General features: G+C 38.2%; 5 protein-coding genes across 9 annotated transcripts; 2 read left to right on the forward strand and 3 right to left on the reverse strand.

Moving 5' to 3' along the window:
- The first annotated feature begins 1,020 nt into the window (after positions 1–1,020).
- LOC121756473 (E3 ubiquitin-protein ligase MBR2-like) lies at positions 1,021–2,689 on the forward strand. Its single transcript, XM_042152029.1, has 4 exons — positions 1,021–1,548; positions 1,615–1,728; positions 2,074–2,295; positions 2,366–2,689. The coding sequence occupies exons 1-4, from the start codon at positions 1,198–1,200 to the stop codon at positions 2,504–2,506; spliced, it is 828 nt and encodes a 275-aa protein (XP_042007963.1). The 5' UTR covers positions 1,021–1,197; the 3' UTR covers positions 2,507–2,689.
- LOC121756472 lies at positions 2,690–7,043 on the reverse strand. Of its 5 annotated transcripts, none has more exons than XM_042152025.1 (9): positions 6,582–7,043; positions 6,152–6,229; positions 4,959–5,708; positions 4,759–4,861; positions 4,234–4,328; positions 3,983–4,157; positions 3,457–3,627; positions 3,284–3,384; positions 2,690–3,182 (listed from the first exon to the last, which is right to left on the reverse strand). In XM_042152025.1, the coding sequence occupies exons 1-9, from the start codon at positions 6,885–6,887 to the stop codon at positions 3,120–3,122; spliced, it is 1,842 nt and encodes a 613-aa protein (XP_042007959.1). In that variant the 5' UTR covers positions 6,888–7,043; the 3' UTR covers positions 2,690–3,119. The 5 variants fall into 5 exon arrangements, 4 of the variants coding, with proteins under 4 accessions (XP_042007959.1, XP_042007958.1, XP_042007960.1 ...); XM_042152024.1 differs by having other exon boundaries at positions 4,234–4,334; XM_042152026.1 differs by lacking the exon at positions 6,582–7,043 and adding an exon at positions 6,317–6,574 and having other exon boundaries at positions 4,234–4,334.
- A 3,102-nt stretch (positions 7,044–10,145) lies between these two features.
- Positions 10,146–15,332, reverse strand: LOC121756471 (nuclear poly(A) polymerase 1-like). The gene is made up of 12 exons (XM_042152023.1): positions 14,664–15,332; positions 14,290–14,367; positions 14,099–14,206; positions 13,466–13,528; positions 13,233–13,394; positions 12,508–12,621; positions 12,365–12,427; positions 11,932–12,261; positions 11,679–11,843; positions 10,714–11,565; positions 10,551–10,624; positions 10,146–10,454 (listed from the first exon to the last, which is right to left on the reverse strand). Exons 1-12 carry the CDS (start codon positions 14,778–14,780, stop codon positions 10,406–10,408), a joined length of 2,175 nt encoding a protein of 724 aa, XP_042007957.1. The 5' UTR covers positions 14,781–15,332; the 3' UTR covers positions 10,146–10,405.
- A 5,643-nt stretch (positions 15,333–20,975) lies between these two features.
- LOC121755271 (sec-independent protein translocase protein TATC, chloroplastic-like) lies at positions 20,976–21,639 on the forward strand. The gene is made up of 2 exons (XM_042150552.1): positions 20,976–21,272; positions 21,430–21,639. The coding sequence occupies exons 1-2, from the start codon at positions 20,976–20,978 to the stop codon at positions 21,637–21,639; spliced, it is 507 nt and encodes a 168-aa protein (XP_042006486.1).
- A 459-nt stretch (positions 21,640–22,098) lies between these two features.
- LOC121755207 (probable histone chaperone ASF1A) lies at positions 22,099–23,084 on the reverse strand. Its single transcript, XM_042150492.1, has 2 exons — positions 22,976–23,084; positions 22,099–22,556 (listed from the first exon to the last, which is right to left on the reverse strand). The coding sequence occupies exons 1-2, from the start codon at positions 23,082–23,084 to the stop codon at positions 22,099–22,101; spliced, it is 567 nt and encodes a 188-aa protein (XP_042006426.1).
- Between the last annotated feature and the right edge of the window lie 807 nt (positions 23,085–23,891).

The raw sequence follows: 23,891 nt of genomic DNA on the forward strand, positions 1-23,891 counted from the left end.
AAAATATTACTATATTATAAGGCCAATTACATATAAATTGTAGTATATGGAACGTAAATTGTGATCATCATATTTAATATTTTTTCCCGCTTTCCGTAAAACAATTAATGGATGGCTTAACTTAACCGTTAGTTTAGTCAATAGGTGTTTAATAGGTTGTTAATTGATATGTCATGTGGGTTTTTTTTTATTTTCATTTGTCAAGTATTTATTGGTGAGGTACATCAAATCATTACGTCACTTTAGTGTGGATTGACCATGAAATTTTTACTCAAATATGAAAGATAAAAAGGGTAAGTCATTCATTAATAATTTAATACTCCCCCGTCCCACGATAATTGTCATTCTTTTCTAGTTCGGTCCATCCCACAATAATTGTACATTTCCAATCAATTTTTCTTTACATTTCTTAACATCCATCCGATAATAAGAGTAATAATTATTATGGGATGGAGGGAGTACTATACAATAATTAAATCAGGAAACAAAATCCTCCGAAGTTTTTTCTGTATCGTTTGAATACAAAGGCCATCTTCACACATTCTCTAGCACATGGTGTGCAATGTCATCTTCTCTAATTGATTCTCATCACAAATACCAAGAATTGACAACATGTAAGCTAGCTTATTATTCTTGGGGCCCCCTTAATCACTTTTTCTGAAAATAATTTCCTCATGCTCTGAAAATCATATAATCTTGAAAAAATAAATAAGCTAGCTTATTATTCTTGCCCCCCCCCCCCAATCAATTTTTCTGAAAATAATTTCCTCATGCTCTGAAAATCATATAATCTTGAAAAAATAAATAAGCTAGCTTATTATTCTTGCCCCCCCCCCAATCAATTTTTCTGAAAATAATTTCCTCATGCTCTGAAAATCATATAATCTTGAAAAAATAAATAATGTGTGTGGGACAAAGTGTAGGACAGAGAAGGACAGAAGAGATAATATATCTAAAAAGTGAAGACAAAAGTGCCTTGGGCTGTCATTACAAAAGCTTGAACAATGAACATAACAACAAAAACACTACAGGAGAAGGACAACTGTATTTTTTAAAAAACAAAGAAAACACCACTTTTTTCTCCCTAACACCTCCAAGAATCAATAGTGTTTGCTTCCTTTCAAAAACCACTTTTAATTCAAAATTTTCATAAAACATTCCATCTAGTGGAGTGTAAGAGGCTAATTAATGTGAGTCATGCCTCAAGTGAATAGAGAGCACAAGAGAGGCAGAAAACAAGAAAGGAAACAAGAAGTAACCAATGGAGCTGAATCAAGAACCCCTTCCAAGAAGAAGAGGTTCATGTTTGTGAAGCTTAAAGGGCTGGGTTGTAAAGGGGCGCCGATGACAGCGCCGGCGATCATAAGGTCGGCGGCTGAGTGGGATGCTAAGGGTGCAAGGAATCAGAAGAAGAGGAAACCTTTGCATAATCGACGGAATCTGGATAATGTTGTTGTCGATGTTCCTGATGTGTGTTGTACGCCTCCAGGAATCGGCATTGCTTCGGATGTTGCACCTCGAGCTAGGAATCATGCACCACACAGAAAGGTATGCTGGATAGTGATTTTTTATTGTGATCATCAAGCTGAAAAGTATGTGTTTTTGTTGTTTCAGCATTCGCGAGAAGCACGAAGAAACAATGACGATGCAGCTGCTGAATTTCCGGCAGTTTTATCAGTTGGGATCGGGTCAAGAACTTCTCATCGTTCTGCTGAAGCAATCATTGAGGTATATAGTACTCCCTCCGTCCCGGCTAAGATGACACATTCCTTGGCTGACACGGGATTTTATGAGTTATTAGTTAATGTGTTTAATTAGAGAGAGAAAAAGTGAAAGTACGTATTAAAATAGAGAGAGAAAAAAAGATGAATATTTTAATAGGAGTGAAACAAAATAGTTGGGTGTATTAATTGGAGAGAGAAAGTTTCCTAAAAAAAGAAACGTGTCATCTTAGTTGGAACAAACTAAAAAGGAAAACGTGTCATCTTAAGCGGGACGAAAGGAGTATTATGGTTCTGATTAAGACCGGCTGGAAACTAGTTTATCCATTGACACTAATAATGAACACTGCAGATGCTGATGACCCGACAAGCTCTGCTGCCGGGAAGAATACTCCGGCAACACAACCAATATCAGGACTGGAGGCTCGACGTGGATGATATGTCGTATGAAGAGCTACTTAAATTGGGTGACAAGATTGGATATGTGGGCACTGGGTTGCAGGAAGCAGAGATATCCAATTGCCTGAAGAAATTCAAACATATCAACAAAGATTGGGAATGCAGCATTTGCCAGGTTAACACACTAACACTTGCAATCTCTCTCATCCTTTTCTCCCTCCTGTATTCATGTTCGAATTGTGCAGGAGAAATGCAAGGTGGATGATGAAATAGGAATGCTTGAATGTGGTCATCACCATCATGTTGAATGCATAAAGCAGTGGCTTCTACAGAAGAATGCATGCCCTGTCTGCAAATCTGCTGCCCTGCGTGACAAGTCTAATTGAAGAAAGCCGTTTTTCGACCTTTTTCTTGAAATTGTGTGCAACAAAGATTTCTCACCTTTTTCCCATGACTTTTTACTTGTGTGGTTCTGGCAGAGCTTCAGATCCTGGTCCAAGCTCTGGTATTGCCTATTGTAATGCATAATTAAGCAGATTTTGCTCCATAATTCAATATTTTGCAGCAAATAATCTCATCGGTACTTGTTAAATATCATTAGATAAAAACATCGATCATAAATATAAGAGATGTACATCATTTACAGATATCGCATGCTCCATTCTAGTTCACACTGGTCGGCTAAAAGGGGAAACCGAAATCAAGTACTGATTTTGAAGGAAAGAATTGAAAGCATGACTACACACTAGAAAGTAAACCACAACAAAAGCTGCAGGTAATTTGTTTCATATGAAATTAGTCGGGTCTCAAGCATTCAGAATCCTCTAGCAAGAAACAGCATACCACAAGCCACTACGTCGTGTGAGATGGTGATGAAGTGTGTTGCTAGGAAATCTCACCAGCACGGTTAAGTTAACTTCGCCCAAGGGACCGCCAGAACCAATGACTTCCAGAAAGATGATTATAATAGTGCCAGAGAAATGTGAAGGTTGCTTATGACTACTGATCCGAGTCATAACGGCTAAGAAATTGGATTATACAGGGGTATATTTGTTCAACGGCCTGCAGGTATTAGGTAAAAGTTTAAGCAATTAAACCCGACTCATGGACTTACGAGATAGACACCTAACGAATAAGTGAAGATGACAGATTAGTGTACAAACCAGTCGTCCTCCCACCAGATCGTAATGAGCATAGTGTGGACCATTAGGTTCTCCAAATACTTTATAGGTGACTAAGTGCTCAGGAATGGTCTTTACGGTCTCTGCATTATATTGACAGGTATAAGTAAATGCATATGGCAAGTATGATATGTCTGCCAAGATAAGAAACTAACCATATACAGCTTCTGGTGGACAGATCAAGTCGCGGTCTCCAGCAAGCGCTAAAACAGGAACTTTGCTGTTAGGGAGATGATCCTTGTAAAAAAATGTATTGTTTCTATTACGGAGCCCTCCTTCTTTAAAAGCAGTAGTTAATTGCAACAATAGTTTAGCTGGAATAGTACCTGCCAGCAGCGATGAAATTCTATGAGATGGTTGAAAAGTTACTGTGATACCAGCCACCGAGGTGTAGGTGATGCGTTTGGCTTTTTGCTTTACAGGTAATCTCTTGTAGTGTAAAGTAATAACAAGATATTCAATAGAAGTCTAGATAAACCAGAAGCATCTAATTATGGGAATGAAGAATAATTTTAGGCTTTTATACAGGAAATCTCTCTTGCAGTATAAAGTGATAACAATTTATTCAATATGAGCCTACACAAGAAGCATCTAACTACAGGCACAAAGACTAGTTCAGAAGGCCAATTTTATTACTGTATAAAGTAAAACGAGAACTTCGGAAGAGTTACAGCGACTCACAAAAGTTGTTAAGAACGAGCTTCTTTAACAGCTCAGGGTGCATCATGTCCTGGGCTGATATCAGGTCATTCATCCATGATAATACATAAGGCGGACTAGAAGTAAGAGGATAAGCTGCAGATAGCAATGCTCCTAGAGGAACAGCAGGCACATTGAGAACCTGAGCAGGATCAGCCTGCAGCACAGTATCATGTGTAAGAAATAGAGGATGAGGTAGCGACTCACATCCAATCAACAACTATGTTACTTACAAGAGGAATAAGCAGTTTGAGAGATGATTTAGAAGAAGTGTAGTCGAGTGACGAGGCCAATGTAACAACAGAAGCTAATCCGGGATCTCTTCCTTCTGAACCTTTGAAAATCAGTAACTAATGAATTTTTTACCGCAACACCAACAACAAAGTGTATATCATAATTATGTTATAGGATTATATATAGGTGATGAAACATCAAACTGTCACACATGTTGAACATCTACGAAAATTAAAGAACAAGAATAAAGCATCACAAAAACTACCCATGACTATAGACAGTCCAATGAAGGGGTTATCCCCAAGTAATTCATGAATAAAATGAGACCCGAAGTTATTTTAGTATGAAAGCGACTGAACAACAGGCTAAAAGGGGCATGTGTCATGTACTCCTGAAGATGCATAGAGCCATGATACTTTCACAATTGAAATTGATTGACAAACCAGATTATACTGTGAGTATGTCTGTTGTTATTAAATATCAGGATATATATCATACATCATCTATGCATCAATCTAACTTACTGTATCGTGCTAGCATGGCATATAGTAAAATTCCCCCCATGGAATGACCAATAGCAAGTATCCGGCCATCCTTTGGTTTGCTTTGGGCCCTTATGTATTCCATCTGCGCAAATAGGCGACCAGAGAAAACATAGAATTTTTTTTAAATAAGAAAACAAGATATAGAAACTAAAGAAACAATATAAAAAATGTCACCTCACCGCAGCAGGAACATCCTCTTCCAGGTAATGATCGAAGTCCCAGTCATATTTGACAATTAAGTCCAACTGCTTCTCGAGATCTTGTAAAGTTTTTGTTAGACGCTCTGAAAGATCAAAAAGTTGAGGCGAAACTGAACGCTGAGCTTCATCAATGATATCAACTAATTTTTGACTTAGATCTCTAATCTGGCTAGCAACACCAGAGTTTTGCCTCCTATCCAGCAAACTCATAATGTTTTTCCTTACTTCACTAAAACGGTCATATATAAAGGAACCCTCCAAGAGATCTGATATTCCGTCAAAGAATTTCGCTGACATGATCTTTGATTGACTCTCACTAAGAAAGCCAGAAAGTCTTTCTGACAAGCGTGTAAAAGTTTGTGTCAATTCTGTCACCAGTCTAGATTCATCCCATGCTGTTGCAAGCCCATTTAGTTCTTCATTGATCACAGAAGTCTCAGATTTTTCCGAGCTACTCTGCACTGAGGTTGATTTCTGGCTGGCAGGGAGAGCACCATTAGTATTCTCTGCAGTGGTTTCCATTTGTTCAGATATTGCATGAGAAGTCTTACTCTGCACTGTCGTAGCATTAGTCATTCTCTCTGCAGCAGCTTCCATTTGTTCAGATAATGCATGAGCTGACTTCTCAACATCCTCAAAATCCAACCCTTGGGTGCTCAATCCTGCCCCTCGAACTTCTAGTACCCAGGTGTCAAATCCTTGGTCACACATATAACGGGCAAATGAAGACTGCACGAATGTGTTTTTTAAGTAAAGGCATTAGTTTTCATTTCTCTTACACTTCTCTCATTTTCAAAAAACCTACTGTATATCCTAACCCTTCTTAATAATAAATGATTACAGTAACAACTAGAGGAGATGATAATGAATCCTGCCTACTCATATGTAATAGTAACTTTTAAATATAGATCTTAGGGTTTCAATGAGCAAATCAGCATTTTCCATATTTCAATCTTATAAGCATTCCCCCTAGAAATCAGAAAGAAGGTTACCCATGCAACCTTTCTCCTTTCAACTGAAACTGTACATGTCATTGTGTCATAATTCAAACATTAAACCTTCAAGGATATATTTTCCAAAATCTGCCTACAATATCCATATCTTACCAACAGTCAGCAATACCTAACCACAATGATATGTCACGTAGATGAACAAAAGAGAAGTAAACTAACCCCAGGAGAAAGATCATATCCAATGGCATTTGTTCCGACACCTGATAACAGCAGAAGCGGATGATTTCTCGGTGGAGCCTGCTTCCAAATAAAATTAACTTGAACTTAAATTCCATTCTAACTTTCTAAGACTGATAATCTCTTCCATTTCAGTACGTATATTACCAATAAAAGCCAAAAGCTATCGCAATTCCACTTGCAATTTTTAAGATTCAACATAAAATTCTCCAACTTCAAGGTCAAAATCTGCACTACTTCACCTGTAACTTAAACTAACCGCAGCACGCCAATCTCAATCACAATTTCTGCCTACTATCTTAAACCAAGGAGAATCTGCTTAGAAATCAAATCGTGGATCGACTGAATTCATGCAGAAGCTCGCACACTCAAAACAAGCTTTTCAGTACACACTAAACAATGAGGCGAGTACCTGCGGCGACGGGCTATAGCGCCAGAGCGCGAGCTTCCAGTCCGAGTTTTTTACCGTGACGTAATGGAGCTCGTCGGCGGTGCATATCGGCGGTTTGTTCGGGAGCTTGTCAACATCGGCCGGCTGAGCCTGGTTGGTGGAGATCGCTCTAACTCTGGTAGATACGTGCGAGAGGCGGCGGAAGCAAGTGATGCTCGGTGATACGAAGCAGTGGCGGAACTGGAGCACGCGGCAGCGGTGGTGGTGGCGGAATGTGGCGGCGGCTAGATGGATCGCCGGATTCATGTTAGGTTGAGCAATCGGCATGATTGATTATTTCTCGAGTAGAATTTTCGAATTTTCGTTGCGAATTTATGGCGAAATTTGACCTGAGATGCGTGGTTTCACCGATTCCAGTTTCTTTCACTGTAGGAGCTTCCTTGGGAAGGGGTGACAGTGGGATTTTCCTTTTTTTCTTCTTTGTTTTTTAAATTTTCATTTGTTGAAGGGGATTGGATAAAGGCGCCACGTCAAAACAAATGGATACACAGTAATTTAGCTTAGATAACAAAATACCGAAAATACTTCCGAATCAGACACGTTAATTAAAAAATTCTATAGAAAAATAAAAGAAAATAATAGAGTATGAAAATTAAAGAGAAAGTAAATATGCAATGAAATACTAATAGTGATTGGATGTTTTATTTTTATCAAAAAATATCACTTTAGTCGGAACATCTTTAAAATGAATACAACTCAAATCTTAGTTTGACTAAGGAAATGACGAAAGCTTATGTGAGAATTCTGAAGAAGAAAGTAAATCTGAAAGATATTCCTAGAAATAGCATAGTGAAATTTCGCTATTTTATTGATTATTAACAATCTATATTACTCCATTGCTAATACATATAGTACTAGAATACATATAGTAATAGTAGTACTAGATAAGTAAGCTGGATTACAAAACTTATGTTTGAAAAACGTGATACAAAATTTGTCCGGCGAAAATTACACGGAAAATAAAGGAAAATTACAAAGAAAATAACTGAACAAATTACACGGAAAACTTGTGGAAAGTGGTAAGTCGAGTCGAAGAGTCCTCTTTCCACAAGATGAGATACGTCCCGGTAGTGCTCTCGGTTTAGCGTGTCGTCCCCAAAGATAAAACGGCTTCGTCTCTGAAGTAGCAGGCACCGCTAGCAACAAAGCTCCGACGAACGGGAGTAAGGCGGGGGCAGAGCTTCGACGGGAAGATTATGCAGAGAGGGAGAGAGCGTGTATGCAAGTATACTTGTGTATGTTCTGTGTAGAATGCAATGGATGCATGCCTATTTATAGGCCAAGTCCATCCGCTGGGGCATTGATGGAGTCAACAGCCATTATGTGTGCCGTGATGGCTTGACTGTAACCGACAGAGGTTATTGACTGGTGTACTAGCCATTGGGAGCGGAAGAGACACGACGCACCTGGACATGCTACATGACGGGATATACCATGGACCGTCGGGACCTTTTGTCTCCCGTTATTCGTCGGGGTCCAGCGGGGACCTGACGTGGACCAGGACCCGTCGGGGATAGCGTGAAGTTAGGGGTGGTCTAAAAAGAACAAGTGGGGCTCGAACCGGGAATCGGATTTGAGAAAATGAATATACTACGTCTACGGTCATCTACTCGGAACGTAGATCGACGCTATTGCATTTAATTTCACAAAATTAAATGTCTTGTAACATTTATTATTAATCAAAAAATCATTTGACCAAGCACGATTCCAACAACTTAATCACAACATAAAAGACTAAGCAATCTTCTTCACTATCCCATTCATCAACATGTCTCTCCAAACATCTCAACATTGCAAGCTGGTGCACATACTGTTTTGGCCATCTCCTGTGCTCCAATCAACTTCACGTGATCACCTGCCACGAGCACTTCATGCACTCCCACATTGCATGCGACCTTAATAAAAATAAAATAATTTAATTTTTACTCGGCAAGTTTTCATTTAGTTTGTGATCACATGTTGTGATGTTTGATTTCTCATATTTATTTATTTATTTTAAAATGTTAGGTGAATGCAAATTGTGTTGCTTGGATTCTAATCTATAGTTAGTGGTAAAAAAAGCAAGCTATGGAGTTGCCTGGATAACAAAATTCACATCTAGTGTGGTCAGAGATGGGAAAAAGAGTGTATCATCTGGTGCAATGCATTATCTTAGTTTATGTTCTTGTTATAGTATGCATTTTTGTTTTGCTAAAATGGATGCATGCATGCATTTTGTGTTTATTTATTTCCAGTTTGTCTGCGCCTGTGAGCTGAAATGAAAGGCCACACTGACTGGATTCTTGATTACCATGATATGCTAATATGGGGGCATGCGCTTGGAACCCATTTGCCCATGAATTTCACTATGGACTCTCAAACCAAAATGGCGGGCGCTGTTGCAGAAGAACCAAACCCTGCTCTTCTACTTGCTTTATATGTCACGTTTCTGCTCTCTACAAGCGTGCAGCTCATCATTGTTTCATGCATTTTCATAGAATCATGTTTCTCTTACTGCAACCTAAACTACATTTCTTTAATCTCTATACATACTATACACGTTTTTATTTTAAAAATTAAGGTTTAGCATTCGATTCAATGAATGATGTGTCTGACCAAGATCATTCTGTACCATTTTTTAAGTTTATAGATTATTATTGAAACATATGTACTTGATGAAAGGAAGAAGAGTTGTTTTAAAATGGAGTTGACTTAATATTGAGTTTTTGTAAAGGATAAATTGCCAAATAATTTGTTACGAATAATCAATTTTTTGTCAATTCCTTAATTTTCTAAATCTAAAAAATAAATCATTAATTTTGAAATTTTGCAATTATCTTATCGCGTAAATTTCCAATTACTAAGAATGACTAAATTTTAGTCAATTCCATAATTTTCAAAAAAGTATATCACTAATTTTGAAAATTTTGCAATTATCTTATCTTATATTTTAAATGAAAAACTTAATGATATGGTAATCAAATTTGTTGACAAGGCAAGGCGTCTTAGGTGGACAATTTATTAACAATGCGTATCAATTGATCACGGACTTTAATTTATGTCCAAATGTTAATATAACATACTACATTATCTACTGATATACATGTAATGCTTGATCAAGCTTTTGTTGTCTCTTCGTTTGGTTTCCAACATTTTCAAAGTTAAGGCATATATAAGTAGGCATGTAATCAAATGAAAACTCTAATTACTGTACAAACTTCAAATTATGATTTGGACAATTAGAACATGTCAACAGATGATAAAATAACAACAACACAAAATGTCAACACATTGTTAACAATTGATGCTGTGTTGACATTATGTTGACATTTTCTAATAGTTCAGACAATAGTTTGGAGTTTGCATTTTATCACCACTCTAAATATGTTCAGGAACTATTTTAAAACTAATTCGATTGCAGTTTTAGCATTTGAATGATTTGTTATGCTTATTCTTCACTCTAACTTGCAATAGTACTAAAAAACAGAACAACATAAATTTTGAAACTCAACCTGAATTCTGTCGAGAGATTGGCAGAACAAGGAATTAAAAAGAGCAATCAATTATACAGAAAATAATTCTTGAGATCACCTATGCATAGGTGATCTTCATTGGAAAATAAAGAGTAGTCGATTTTCAGATTGCACATCCCATTTATTTATAAGGTAACATATTCCGTAACACTGTTGAAACTGTATAATTTACAACATTCCGCTATTCACGAGCTAAAAAAAAGGACGAAGTTTACGATATTTTACAAGGCCTCCGTCCTACCATTCTCCCTTCCTCGCGCTCAAGAGGTCGTTTCATGATTGCACTGACTCGGTCGCCTTAGGCAACGAGGTGAAACAGAACCTGCAACACAAACAGTGATATTGCACTTAACTAACCAGTGACATAGTACAAGCTCCTGACTTGAGATAGAATAATTAAATTTTCATAGATGGATACCTGATAAGCTGCTTCTGAGCCGGCACTTTTGCTGCTGCAGACGCAATTGCAGTTGATACAGCCAGTTCCAGCGGCTACATACAACACGAAAATGTCTCAGCCTGAACATAAAAAAGAAGAAACATGAAATGCACGAGAGCATAAAAAGGTCAGTTTGCAAGACCTCTAGCTCCTCTAAGTCGGCCTTGCCTTGAAATTGAATAATGGAGGTGGTGCCGATTGCTACTTCTACAGCCTGCTTGTCTGGGAACAACTCTGGTTGTGTAACTCCTTCTGCCTCCTCATTGTTCTGGGTTTCATTCTTCAACAAACCTTCGAGCCCATCAAATGCTTCAGAAGAATCCTGGTGAATGAGAGGAATCTGTGCAGAAGACTGCTCCATAACATGTTTCTCTATTGCAATTGGAGTAGGGAAAGCACCAGCAGAAGCTGAAGGTTCAGCAGCACGCTCGCTTTGATCAAGTCCTGGAATTCCCTGGGCAAGTGGAGAGAGGTTCCCAGCAACTCCATCTTCGCTTTTTGGGGCACTAAAATTGGTTTCGATTTGTTTCTTCAAAAATGAAGTTGCATCACTGGTACATGCACTGTTGCTTGAAGACTCTGTTAAGCTAGTTCCTCTATTGGGGGGTTCATCTAGTTTCCTCCTCTTCCTGCTGACAGCAGCATCAGTTTGGACAGGGCAGGATGCAAGCGATTTCAGAATTGTACGACTCTCAGATCTTTTTCTAGGGGGAGAAGGCCGGACTCCACCGGGGAAGACAAAGATAGGTAGGTCCTTCCGCTTAACATGGCACACATGGATCAACATTGCCGGCTTCCAGAATGAGTATGCATATACATCGTGCTTAAAATCCTCAACTGTCATCCTTAAATCAAATGGTTGAGCTTCTTGAGGGTTAGCACCTTGCTTCCTCCGCAACCCCATGAAATAACTATGGTGAAGTGGCTTTGATTTATCAGAAATTTCACCAGGGTGTGGATGGCACTGAAGGACGCCATTTGTGTCCCTTTCAATCTGAATCATTCACAGCAAAATTAGTAAAGAGATGGAAAACACTGGTTACTCAAAAGTACTGATTTAACATCAAACAACTATGAGAACAAAAAGGGAGACAAGTACAACAGCACCTTCAAGGTAAGCAAACGTTTCCTGGACTCAACCCAACCTTTCCAACTCATCAAGTCTTCATCAGTCTCTGCTGCTATGTCCATCTGCAGATAATTTGTGTACGCTTCAAAGAACAAAAATGAATCAAAGAGAGTCTCCCAGTTAAGCTTGTTTGATTCTATTTCCTGCCATACACAATTTGAGAAAACTTCAGTGACGTATAACACAGAAGAATACATCGAAACATAACTAGGGAAAAACGAATTAAAATACCTCGCATATCTCATTTCCCCTATGAAATTCTTCCATCATGACTTGCAATGTACTTGTTGAGACATTGTAGCTGGAGTTCATGCAGGGATATGCAGGGGTTATAATGGGCATCAGGTGTGATCTGTCCTTGTAATTTCTTCTAGGATCCCAGAATGAAAGTCCTAAAGATCCTTCTTGAATTGGACACAACATTACAGGATTTGGCCACCGCCACAAATTGTATACCCTAAAAAAGCGGGATACCAACATGCTTGGCAGAGCATTTGGGTACAGCTGGCAGATGCGGGCAACAAGCAATGCCCAATTGATACCACCAAGGAAACCAGTAACCTGTTAAGAGAAAGACTACACAGTAAGCCAAATGCTTGCATACACTATATAAACACAAGAGAATAAGAAGGGAAAAAAAGCAAGCACAATTTAATTTCCTCACATTTGAATAAACTCCACGCCGCTTCGCCCACAGCCTCATACAGCGCAGTGTAGTACGAAAATTCTAAGGATGACACAACAATTATAATTTATTCTCAAGGAGATCATTTCAACAAAAAATCCAAAACTGTACAATTCACACACCTGTATATTTGGGACCAGGCGCAAGATTTGATCTGTTACTCTACAACCATTGAGACTTCGAACAGTCTGGTCGTCCACATTTTGGAGAATAGATTCTTGAGAAATATCCAAATCCTGAAAGCATTAGCATGAGATAGAAACGGATCAGATTAATTCAGAAAGGCACTTCAATAGTCTTTCACGAAAGATATCAATATCAAATTTTAGGTATCAACCAAATGCTGTTCAGAGACATCACATCACCAGAACAAACACAAGACATAGAAAAACTTGATTGCAAGAATTAAAATAAAAGAGAAAGCAAAAACTAAGTACATACTGATTAAACCAGAGTTGTTTTAGACTTTTAGTTTGTTTTAGTGCATCAGGTCAGCAAATATATACCAATTAAAAGAACCACATGACATGCTAGAAGGCATCAAATGAACATTGGCCAATTAACAACGGTTTAGGTTCAAGGATCCCCATACAGGATCCAAACTATTAGCTACCATGGAAAATATCAACTGCCAATAGCACATTCCAGAATCCAATTCTAACTACGTAGTCATAAGACTTCAATGGACGCTAACAAAAAAATGGTAAGCTAAGAAACATAAGATAATCAGAGGCAAACAAACTCACTGATACATCTGTCATCATTATATGTAAAACTGTAAGAAAAGAGGACAAAACAAAAAATTTATGCATAATACAAACTAGTTATGAGAAGAGAAGATCCATACTTCAGGGATAATCCGCAGGGACACATTTGCATAAAGTAGATCTATAGAGACACCATTGAACTTGAACCTCATCACCGGTACATGGGCATCTGGTACAGAATGCAACTCTTGTACTTCAGGCATCTCTGATAGCATTCTGTGAAGTTCACCGAAGAAGTCTTCCTGCATACGACAAAGGTATCATCTTCCTTTCAGAAAGCATACATTAACAAGATGTCAACCGAGAATCTTACATTTCGAGTGGCATATTTTGGTCCGACACACAACGTATCAATATCAGCACCAGGGCCATGTACCTTTAAGTAGAAGAAAGATGCCAAATTTAATCCTCAAAGGCCTGTCTGGTAATCTCTTGAAAATTGCAACAATAATCTCAACAGTAAAATTAGATAAGAATTCATATAATCATATATCCTCCTGAGAGTGTAATGTAATTGGTTTCTCTGCAGTAATGTTTAAAAGCTTACCAAATTATCAAAAAAATCCATTGAAATCACCATTTAGCCACAAAAAGATCATATATAAACTCTGTTAATACTTAATGAAAGTATAACTTCTACATAGAACTTTTACAGTTCTAGCGGATCATGTTCTTAAGATTCTTGGTAACCAGAACAACATCCGGGCAAAAGATTACATTAACAAACTTTCATTTAACTATTAAAGTTTTCATCTTGCCCAAGGATTTAACAGGCACTTTAAATTTGGGTTCTTTTACCCTAAAAAGTCATCTCAGATTAATTAGGTCAAACTGTTTTCCACTTAGAATAGTGCATAACGCTAAGGCAATTGTTGAATTTGAAGGAGAATTGAAAAAAGAGAGAGAACAAAAATTAAAAAAGCACTTAAAGGGATGGAATTCATACGCCAAGCCGGTAAGAACCAAATGTGAAAATCTTTGCATTCGCCTCTTGGATTACTGATCCATTATAACCTCTAATACGGCTAACATTCTTCACCCATGTCTTCACAATCTGTGAATTAATCCAACATCAAAATTCATTCTTAACAACTGGAGGTCAAACAAGTAAACCATTTGAAGTTTATAAAAGGTGACCTGGTCTAATCTGCCAAGAACTTCCTCTCTTTTGATAGCTTCGTCGCGACTTTCATACAATCCCGCATCTACAAGAAACTGGCAATTCATACACAAGAGAGAGCCATTAGGATAAATTAATAAAAGAAAAAGGTAAAACGGAAAGGAAAAAACAAGTACATGAATGTTCAAAGAATTATACAAGTTGTAGAATCTAGTCTAGACTATAGAAAAAAAAGCAGCCAAGAACAAAACCAGCTAGCTTCTTTCTTTTTACCCTCAACTAAAACCATCAATTAGAGTTTTTATGAGTTCGATTACTAATATAAGGTTTGAAACTAGAAATTCCCTCCACAAAATACAAGTACTGATGCAGAATAATGTAAATAACCAACCTTTCCTAAGTCACGAGTCTTAGAAACATCAGATTCCGAAGGGCCACCAGTCGAGATGGGCTCCGATAATCCCACACGAGATGCAATAGCCATAGCACTTGATCCTGGGCTACCCATTCACCTGTTCCTTCACTTGGCTTTTTTTTATATATTTCTTTTTTTTTTCTTTTTCTTATTTTCAATAACAATTAACAATCAACACTAATAGCCGTAAAAGCATAAACAACAATTAGGTCATCGAACGATCAATCAACTAGAAAAAGTAAATAAAAATAAAAGCAGTATTCCTCAATTTTTTTATTGAATTCCGGATATGCTACAAGGGGCGAGAAAGATACAAGCAGAACTGGAGTAATAGATAAACTTCTCCCTCTAATTTTTCTCTTTCTAGTACAATACAAATATGCTGCGACTGAAATTGAAAACGAGCGAGACCCCCGTAATCGATTTTATATCACGATGAGGCCTTCGGTCTTCTGGAAACAGTATAAATCCCTAAATTCGATTGAAAACTCTGGACCTGGAAACCAACCGCACCAACAATTTAACTGCGCACGCCCGTGTGTATGTGTGTGTGGAGAAGAAGAGCTGAGAGAGAGAAGACGCTTGAAGGAAGGAAGGAAGGAAGAGAGTTGGGGAGAAAGCAGCGATAATCGGCGATTTATGCACAAATAATTGGCGTCGCGTGATATATAAGCGGACATCAACTGTTTCGTATCGGCCCATAAATGTTAGTGGCCCATTCCATATGTTTCCTAGTTTTATTACTTTCTCCGTACACGTTTTATATAAAGGAATATGACGGGAAAGAGTTTTAAAATTTAAATCTCATTATAATAAAATATAGACTAAAGGCAACATATAGATTTTATGATTTTGGTCCAAAATATTATCTTTTGAATTATTTGGTCTCTCACAAATAAAAATGGGTCACCTTTAATCCGAATTGGACGAAAATGGTTAAATTTAACGGTCAACGAATATTAATTGAATTTTGACCGTATTAATATTCAATTAACTATCGCCACCCCTTTCTGGTTCGCCGGCATCGGCATCGCCCTCGAATTAAAAAAATATTTATTGATCAACCAAATTCTGCCCTTGAAAATTTGAATGACAAATTACAAAATTAAAAAAAAAATATTTTTGCATGCAACCAAATTTGGGTTATAACTAAAAATAATTAAAATTTATTGATCTAAATTATTATTTTGTAAAAACTTTATAATACTACTTCCTTCGTATTCAAAAAATAAAAACATTTGAAACGCCACGGGTTTTAATGCACGGATGGTAAAGTAAGTGAGAATGATTAGTAAAGTAAGAGAGATGAAAAGAAAATTGAGTAAAGTAAGAGAGATGAAGAGAAAAAGTAGTAAAATTAGAGTTATGAAATACTAATTGATTTAAAATTGGGGGTAAACCATAATTTGTCCAAACTTCATGGATTTTTTACCATTTACAACTAAAATTTATGCATAAATTCATCCCACACAACGTAGAAAATTTTGAAACTCTCTCCATCTTATATCTACAAAGACTAAAATTATAGTAATAACGACTAATTGTTGGAATGGAGAAATTAATTAATTGGAGAACGAGGAATAAGAGATGAAGTTACGACAATAATAATGAAGGAAATTAATTAGAATTATGGAAAATCAAATCAAGAAGATATTAGTATAATTAGAATATATTTTCCATGCATAGCTAGAATTAGAGCCTATAAATGGTTGTGTAACCATTGAAGGAAATCATTCAAGTCTAATACAATATAGTCCATACAGCTTTTAGTGTCTTTTATTTTTTGCATTTTACTTTTCAACGCTAATAAAAAATAATAAAGACGAAAAGAACTAACAGGTCATAACTGTTACATGTGTGCGTCTCACAACATCAAATGCAGCAAATTGAGTGTGCATGAGATGGGGTTGAGCTGAGGGTGTACGTGAGCATTCATGAGGGCTCGTGTGCATGGGATTATGCACACCCAAGAATCAGTTGAATGTTGGGTATAAAAGCTCATAACATCACACACATGTGAGATATCAGTTGCAACAGAATCATCTTGAATCAATCTAAAGAGAGCGAGTGAAACACCCAGATAAGTGAAGTTAGGGGCTCAAACATTCAATCCAAGTGGTGATTGATCAGTGATCTCGGTGATCAAGGAAGAAGTCTCAGTTCTAGTTCGTGGTGTTGTTGGTCTTTCTTGGTATAAGGATCTCATAGTCGAGTTTCTTGGGAGATTCATATGAGAAGAGCATGTTCTTGTTGTAAGTTTTGATTGAAAGATAGTTTGTAATCTCGTTTCCATATTAATACAAATCGCTCGAGTTCTCTTGTGGATGCAGGCTGATTTTGGCCGAACCACGTATATCCGTTGTCCTTTCATTCCAAGTTAAATTTCTTGCTTGAGCGTTTTCAATCCGGTGGATAAGTTTCACAAATTGGCGCCGTTTGTGGGAAGTTCTTGACGGCGCGGCTAAAGCAATGGCTGGAAATCGATTTGAGTTCGAAAAATTCACGGGGAAAAACGACTTTGGATTATGGAAAGTGAAGATGAGGGCTATGCTCGTGCAGCAAGGCCTTTGGGAGGCTATGAAGTACGAGCAACCAGACAAGACAGCCGATCCAGATGACAAGGAAGTGATCAAGAAAATTGATGCGATGGATAGGGCTCATAGTGCTCTAATGCTCAGCCTTGGAGATCGAGTGTTGCGAGAGTCTGCAAGGAAAAGACCCATTCGGACGTATGGAAGAAATTGGAGTCCATATATATGACTAAGTTTTTGGCTAATCGACTATTCTTGAAGCAGAGGCTATACTCGATCAAGTTTCTTGAAGGGAAAGGCATTATGGAACATATGGATGATTTTGTAAAGGCGGTTGATGATCTTGAGAGTGTGGATGGTGAAATAAAAGATGAAGACAAGGCTATAATGCTCTTGAATGCTCTGCCAAGGAGCTATGATCAACTCAAGGATGCTCTCTTATTTGGGAGAAGCACTTCACTCACATATGAAGAGGTGCTAACTGCCTTAAAGGCCAAGGAATTCCAGAGAGTGTCAGTGAGCAAACCTCTGGATCCGGCTGGGGAAGTTCTCAGTGTGAAAGTGGCTGACAAGAAGGCAGGCAAGAAGAAATGGCAGAAGAAGGGAAAATATGACAAGAAGGAAGAGAAAGAATCAAGATCCTGCCACTATTGCAAGAAGCCAGGTCACATTAAGAAAAACTGTTATGCATTCAAAAGGAAGAAAGAAGAAGAGGCTGCAATTGCTGATGTGGCTCAGGAAATAGATAATGCACAAGTTTTGATTGTGGCTGATGTTGAGATCTCTGAATCCTGGATAATGGACAGTGGATGCAGCTTCCAATGAAGTCAATATAGTAGATCATCAGAGTCCAGAATCCTGGCACTTGAGGTTGGGCCATGTCTCAAAGGATGGAGTGAATCGGTTGATAAATGATGGAGTTATCAAAGCAACCTCTATAATGAATTCAAGAGACTGTGAGGTCTGCATACTTAGCAAAAGCAAGAAAATGGTGTACCCTGCTGGGAAGCATACATCCTCATCAGTTTTGGATTATGCTCACAGTGATATTTGGGGGCCTTCACAGGTAGCTTCTATAGGGGGATGCAGATATTTCTTATCAATCATCGATGATCATTCCAGGAAGCTGTGGTTGTATTCTATGAGAGAGAAGTCAGATGCTTTTAGCAAGTTCAGAGACTGGTGTAAAGAGGTGGAGGTGGAGAAAACAACCACACTCAAGTGTCTCAGAACAGACAATGGGTTAGAATTTTTATTTCATGAATTTGATAATTTCTGCAAACTCAAGGGGATTAAAAGACATAGGACAGTACCCAATAACCCACAACAAAATGGAGTTGCGGAGAGAGCTAATAGAACCATTCTTGAAAGGGTGAGATGCATGCTTATCTCATCTGGAATGCCATCAAGATTCTGGGGAGAAGCAGCTGCTACTTGCTGCTGTGTTGATGAATAAATGCCCTACAACTTCAATAGACTATCAGACACCTGATTTTAGATGGTATGGGAAGCATGGTGATTACAGTAAGCTGAGACCTTTTGGGTGCAGAGCATACTCACACATAAAATAAGGGAAGCTCCAACCAAGAGCTTTGAAGTGTGCTATGCTTGGATATCAGAGTGGTGTTAAAGGATATAGACTATGGTCTATGGAGGCTGGTAATCAGAAGGTTGTGATAAGTAGGGATGTAATATTCAGAGAACAGGAAATGCCATACAAGGATCTTGAAAGGGCAGAGATATCAGAAAAGGTGAGAGTTCCAATTGAGGTGGAGCTGGAAGTGCAAGCTGACAATGATCAAGTCTCAGAAGAAGGAAGTTCCTCAGACTCAGAACAAGGAATCCATGAATCCAATGAAGAAGTTGAAAACACTGATCAAGGTAATCAAAATGAAGAAGACCTCACTGATTATCAATTGGCAAGAGATAGAAAAAGGAGGGAAGTGATCACGAGACCTGCCAGATACAATAACTTAAGTTTAGTGTATTATGCTCTCTGTGTGGCAGATGGGGTGGAGTCAGTGGAGCCCAACAATTATAATGAAGCAGTCAAGGGGAAAGAAAAGGCCAAATGGATCAAGGCTATGCAAGATGAGATTGACTCCCTACTGAGAAATAAGACATGGATTCTAGTCACAAGAAAAATGATACAAAAGCTGAATTGGTTGTAAATGGATCTTCAAGAAGAAGATTGAAGCATTAGAGGATAATAGAATCAGGATAAAACAAGATTAGTGACTAGGGGATACAATCAGAGAGAAGGTATTGATTTCAATGAGATATTCTCTCCAGTTGTGAAACATAGCTCCATCAGATTACTCTTGGCAATGGTTGCTCAAAATGATTGGGAGTTGCATCATATGGATGTAAGGACAGCTTTTCTTCATGGAGAGTTGTAAGAAAGCATCTACATGGAGAAGCCTGAGGGGTTTGTGAAGCCCGGGGAATGAGTGCTTATTGAAGAAAAGTATCTATGGACTGAAACAATCCAGTAGGCAATGGAATATTCAGTTTGATACGCATATGGAGAAGATGGGATTTGAGAGCTCGCAATATGATAGTTGTGTATACATGAAAAATAGAGATGGCAAGCCAGTGGCATTCTTACTCTTGTATGTAGATGATATGCTAGTAACAGGATCAGACATCAATGAGATTTTGAGGGTAAAGCATGACCTAAATAGCATATTTGAAATGAAGGATTTAGGTGATGCTAAGAGGATTCTGGGTATCAGTATCATTAGAGACAGAAAGAATAGGCTTCTATGGCTAAGTCAGCAGCATTACATTGACAAGCTACTCAAGAAATTTCAAATGAATGAGTCAAGAATAGTTTCTACACCGATTGGACAGCAGTTTGTGCTATCAGCTGCTCATTGTCCCAAGAGTAAGGAAGAAGAAGAGCAGATGAAGAAAGTCCCTTATTCCAACATCATAGGGAGTGCCATGTATCTCATGATTTGTACAAGACCTGACTTGGCTCATGCAGTGAGTGTCACTAGCAGGTATATGAGCAATCCAGGAAAAGTGCATTGGCAAGCATTGAAGTGGTTGCTAAGATATCTTGGTGGAACTACAGATTATGGAATATTATATAAAGGAAGTAATGACTGCATCAAGGATAGTTTGGAAGGCTTTTGTGATTCGGATTTTGCATCCAACAGAGACAACAAGAAATCACAGACTGGATATGTGTTTACATTGTTTGGTGCAGCTGTAACTTGGAAGTCGAACTTGCAATCAGTAGTGGCTTTATCCACAACTGAAGCCGAGTATATTGCATAGACTGATGCAGTGAAGGAGAGTTTTTGGATCAAGGGAATCCTGGAAGATTTGGGACTGATACAGAGGAAGGTGGTGATAAATTACAGCGCTATATGTTTATCAAGACATCATACTTTTCATGATAGAAGCAAGCACATAGATGTGCGTTTGCATTTCATCCGAGATAAAGTGAGGAAATGAATGGTATAAGTGAGGAAGATTGCAACTGACCACAATCCGGCTGACGCTTTAACTAAGAGTATACCAGCGTCCAAGTTTGTCTATTGCTTGGAATTGGTAAGTGTTGTTAGAAGATGAAAGTCAGAGGAATTGGAGGATAAGGACAGTGTGATATTGATGTTGGAAACGAGGTGGAGATTTGTTACATGTGTGCGTCTCACAACATCAAATGCAGCAAATTGAGTGTGCATGAGATGGGGTTGAGCTGAGGGTGTACGTGAGTATTCATGATACTAAGACAATATCACCTTCCATGCAGGTATCAGGATACTGTGGCCTTCTAGTGGGAAGTCCCGTAATCCTCTACGAGATCATAGCCTTTATTCTCCCAGGGTTGACAAAGGAAGAGAGAAGATTCCTGGGGCCAATAGTCTTAGGCTCCTCGATTCTTTTTTATATAGGCATCGCTTTCTCTTGCTACGTCCTCACCCCAGCAGCCCTGACGTTTTTTGTTAGTTACGCTGAAGGGGTTGTCGAGTCATTGTGGTCCATTGATCAATACTTCGAGTTTGTCCTCGTGCTCATGTTTAGTACCGGATTGTCTTTCCAGGTAAAACCTTTTTTTGTGCATCCCTTTTCCTTGGTAGTAGAGACAACGAAGAAATTATAAGCTTTACGGTGTTTATTTATCATCCATGTGCTCAAATCGGGCATATATTTCACAGTTTGACTCATAAAAAGCTGACAACTTGGTTTCCCATATTCAGGTTCCAGTTATACAGCTGCTTCTTGGACAAGTTGGGTTGGTTTCGTATGAGCAAATGTTTTCGATATGGAGATACGTGGTGGTGGGCTCAGTGATTGCAGCTGCTGTACTCACACCATCGACAGATCCTCTTACACAAATGCTCTTGGCTGGGCCCCTCATGGGTCTTTATTTAGGTGGCGCGTGGACGGTTAAGCTTCTTGGCCGATGATTTGTCAGCTCACATAACTTAACCTTAGTTAGATATCCCAGAGTTATTTATGCCTCTAATTTTCTTGTGGAATCATAGTTTGTTGTAGTGTTATTATTAGTTTAGAATTGCAGTTGTTCTTGTCCAAGAAGTTGGTTTGTATTCTAACAAATTTGCCCCCGAATATTATCTTTAGAGCCTCTTTTTTAATAGTATGAGTACTATTTCTATAACGTTTTATTTCTGGTTAATTACAGCTGCAAAGTGTAAAATTTATATAAAATTTATGGAGGAAGAAAGAGTACTAAAAACTGCAAGATCTATCACTATAGATAAGTTGTTGAAAGTTGAAACAAATTAAATCAATTCACTTGTAAAAAATAAGGCATGTTCTTGCAACAGGCTAATAAACGTGGCGCTCCTATGGAAAAACACGAATGCGCATACAGTATACGCCTTCCTTGCAAACAATGTCGTGCTTTAGGAACACTCGACGGAAGACTGGTTGGGTAGAAGCTCATCTCCCTTCTTGCTAGCTTCTGCAACAAGCTCCGGCTGCTGCTCTTCATCTTCATTCTTTTCTGGACAGAAATTGAGAGGGAATTTCGTAACTCTAGGTTTATCAGCCAAGATGTTTCTTTGGACCTTATCGAGTAGAACCTTTTGAGGCGGCTCTGCTTTTAGCTGCTCGTCCTCATAGTCGTTGTTAACGTAGTATCCTACTCGGATAAATTCTTGGCCCTGATAGGAGCAAGTCAAGAGTAGCACAGTGACTCCAATAATATCTTCCTCTTGAATTTTGGATGGGTCCGGAGGGTCAGCTTTGAATACGAAACAGTAATTACCAACGTTAACAGGCCCGACAAGCACGCTTTCCAGGACTTGGTCGTATGTTTCATCCTCAGCTGATCCAACATAGATGAGCTTCCACTCTAGATCTGAAACAGATGGTAACAATATCACAAGTCTGAGATATCATATCAAGTTTGTTGCAACAGCTGAAGAAGAAAATTGACTTAATTATAAAACAAACAAATTGATCCATGGCAATCTTCTACTCTTTATTAATGACATTAATCATCACATGAAACGATTGGAGCAATTCAGTCATAAACAGGGATTATTGATGTAAATACCATTGATTAGATTTTACAGAATCATCAAAGGATATGTAAATGCTTCTAGATTCAACAAAAATGTTTGGCTTTTCTTCACTCTATTCAGATTTCCAACCGAATTCATCAATAAACCAGAAGGATCGACCTACTAATTTTGTGAATAAAGAATTTTAGAGAAAAAGCTTTCACCAGCAAAAAATATAGAGAGAGAAATGGTAAAATTGGAAAAATTGGTGTACCGTCTTCGAGGGGAGTGGAACATTCGTGTGAGATCTCGAATTGGAAAGGATCGACGAATGGAGCCGGATTGCTCAATACGGTGACGTCTTTCAAGTTGACGGCGCTCATGGTTTATCGGCGGCAAGTTTAGCTTCAAGTTCAATCCGAGCGAATTAGGGGAAGAAACTCTGATACGGAACCCTAGAATTTGAAAAGTAAACGAAAGCAAAGCAGAAATCACAAACAAGAATAAGCTATTTATACATAAACAAGAATCATTTATTTATTCACAAGCGCGACCAAGTTTCTTTTTGGCGGGAAAATTTAAAGGACAACCGCGAAAATCAATCGAAATCTGCCAACTGAATTAATTTGGCGGATCACTTAATTTTGAATTTTTTTTGTGTTTCTGAATTTGGGAGTATTTGGTAATATTCAGATTTTAACTTAGGAATTAATTTTTGGCTGCTTTGTCCATGACTCACTTGATAGAATGCCATTCATGTCTAAAATTGATACTATCTCGAATCAACGTTTTCATTGATTGCGTATAGGGATGTCAGTGCTTCAGTAACTCGTGGGCTAATCCGAATAGCCTATTAAATTTGAGGATTATGGCTGGAAATTTCTAGCACGATAAAATTATAACTCGATTAGCATGCAATCCGAATAGGACTAATCCAAAAAACCGATGGGCTGGTGAAGTAGCTAGAAAGAGCGTGTGCAATTAAAATTTCTCAATCCAATAGGTTCAGAGGATTCACTACATCACAGGGTCTAGGAGATCATGAATCTGTCAGAAATAGTCGTTGGATACGCTTTTTCTGCTTCAAAACCTCAACCCACTATACTATTGGCTAGTATAGGGAAGTAAAGGATTAATCCCACGAGGACGAACGTGCTACGAAATTGCATTCAAGATGTTTTGGGAGGGTT

This window comes from Salvia splendens, chromosome 11 (assembly GCF_004379255.2).
Source record: "Salvia splendens isolate huo1 chromosome 11, SspV2, whole genome shotgun sequence".
Taxonomy (NCBI): Eukaryota; Viridiplantae; Streptophyta; class Magnoliopsida; order Lamiales; family Lamiaceae; genus Salvia; species Salvia splendens.

Excerpts from the sequence above, each read along its gene's own strand:
- LOC121756473 (XM_042152029.1), top strand. The coding sequence starts at position 1,198 with ATGCCTCAAGTGAATAGAGAGCACAAGAGAGGCAGAAAACAAGAAAGG. Across the intron at positions 1,549-1,614 it reads ATCATGCACCACACAGAAAG|CATTCGCGAGAAGCACGAAG; the intron begins GTATGCTGGATA and ends TTGTTGTTTCAG. Across the intron at positions 1,729-2,073 it reads CTGCTGAAGCAATCATTGAG|ATGCTGATGACCCGACAAGC; the intron begins GTATATAGTACT and ends TGAACACTGCAG.
- LOC121756472 (XM_042152024.1), bottom strand. The coding sequence starts at position 6,887 with ATGCCGATTGCTCAACCTAACATGAATCCGGCGATCCATCTAGCCGCC. Across the intron at positions 3,628-3,982 it reads GCTCGTTCTTAACAACTTTT|GTACTATTCCAGCTAAACTA; the intron begins GTGAGTCGCTGT and ends CGCTGCTGGCAG. Across the intron at positions 3,183-3,283 it reads ATCTGGTGGGAGGACGACTG|GCCGTTGAACAAATATACCC; the intron begins GTTTGTACACTA and ends TAATACCTGCAG.
- LOC121756471 (XM_042152023.1), bottom strand. The coding sequence starts at position 14,780 with ATGGGTAGCCCAGGATCAAGTGCTATGGCTATTGCATCTCGTGTGGGA. Across the intron at positions 14,368-14,663 it reads AGACTCGTGACTTAGGAAAG|TTTCTTGTAGATGCGGGATT; the intron begins GTTGGTTATTTA and ends ATGAATTGCCAG. Across the intron at positions 12,428-12,507 it reads GCCTGGTCCCAAATATACAG|AATTTTCGTACTACACTGCG; the intron begins GTGTGTGAATTG and ends TGTCATCCTTAG.
- LOC121755271 (XM_042150552.1), top strand. The coding sequence starts at position 20,976 with ATGCAGGTATCAGGATACTGTGGCCTTCTAGTGGGAAGTCCCGTAATC. Across the intron at positions 21,273-21,429 it reads GTACCGGATTGTCTTTCCAG|GTTCCAGTTATACAGCTGCT; the intron begins GTAAAACCTTTT and ends TCCCATATTCAG.
- LOC121755207 (XM_042150492.1), bottom strand. The coding sequence starts at position 23,084 with ATGAGCGCCGTCAACTTGAAAGACGTCACCGTATTGAGCAATCCGGCT. Across the intron at positions 22,557-22,975 it reads TTCCACTCCCCTCGAAGACG|ATCTAGAGTGGAAGCTCATC; the intron begins GTACACCAATTT and ends CATCTGTTTCAG.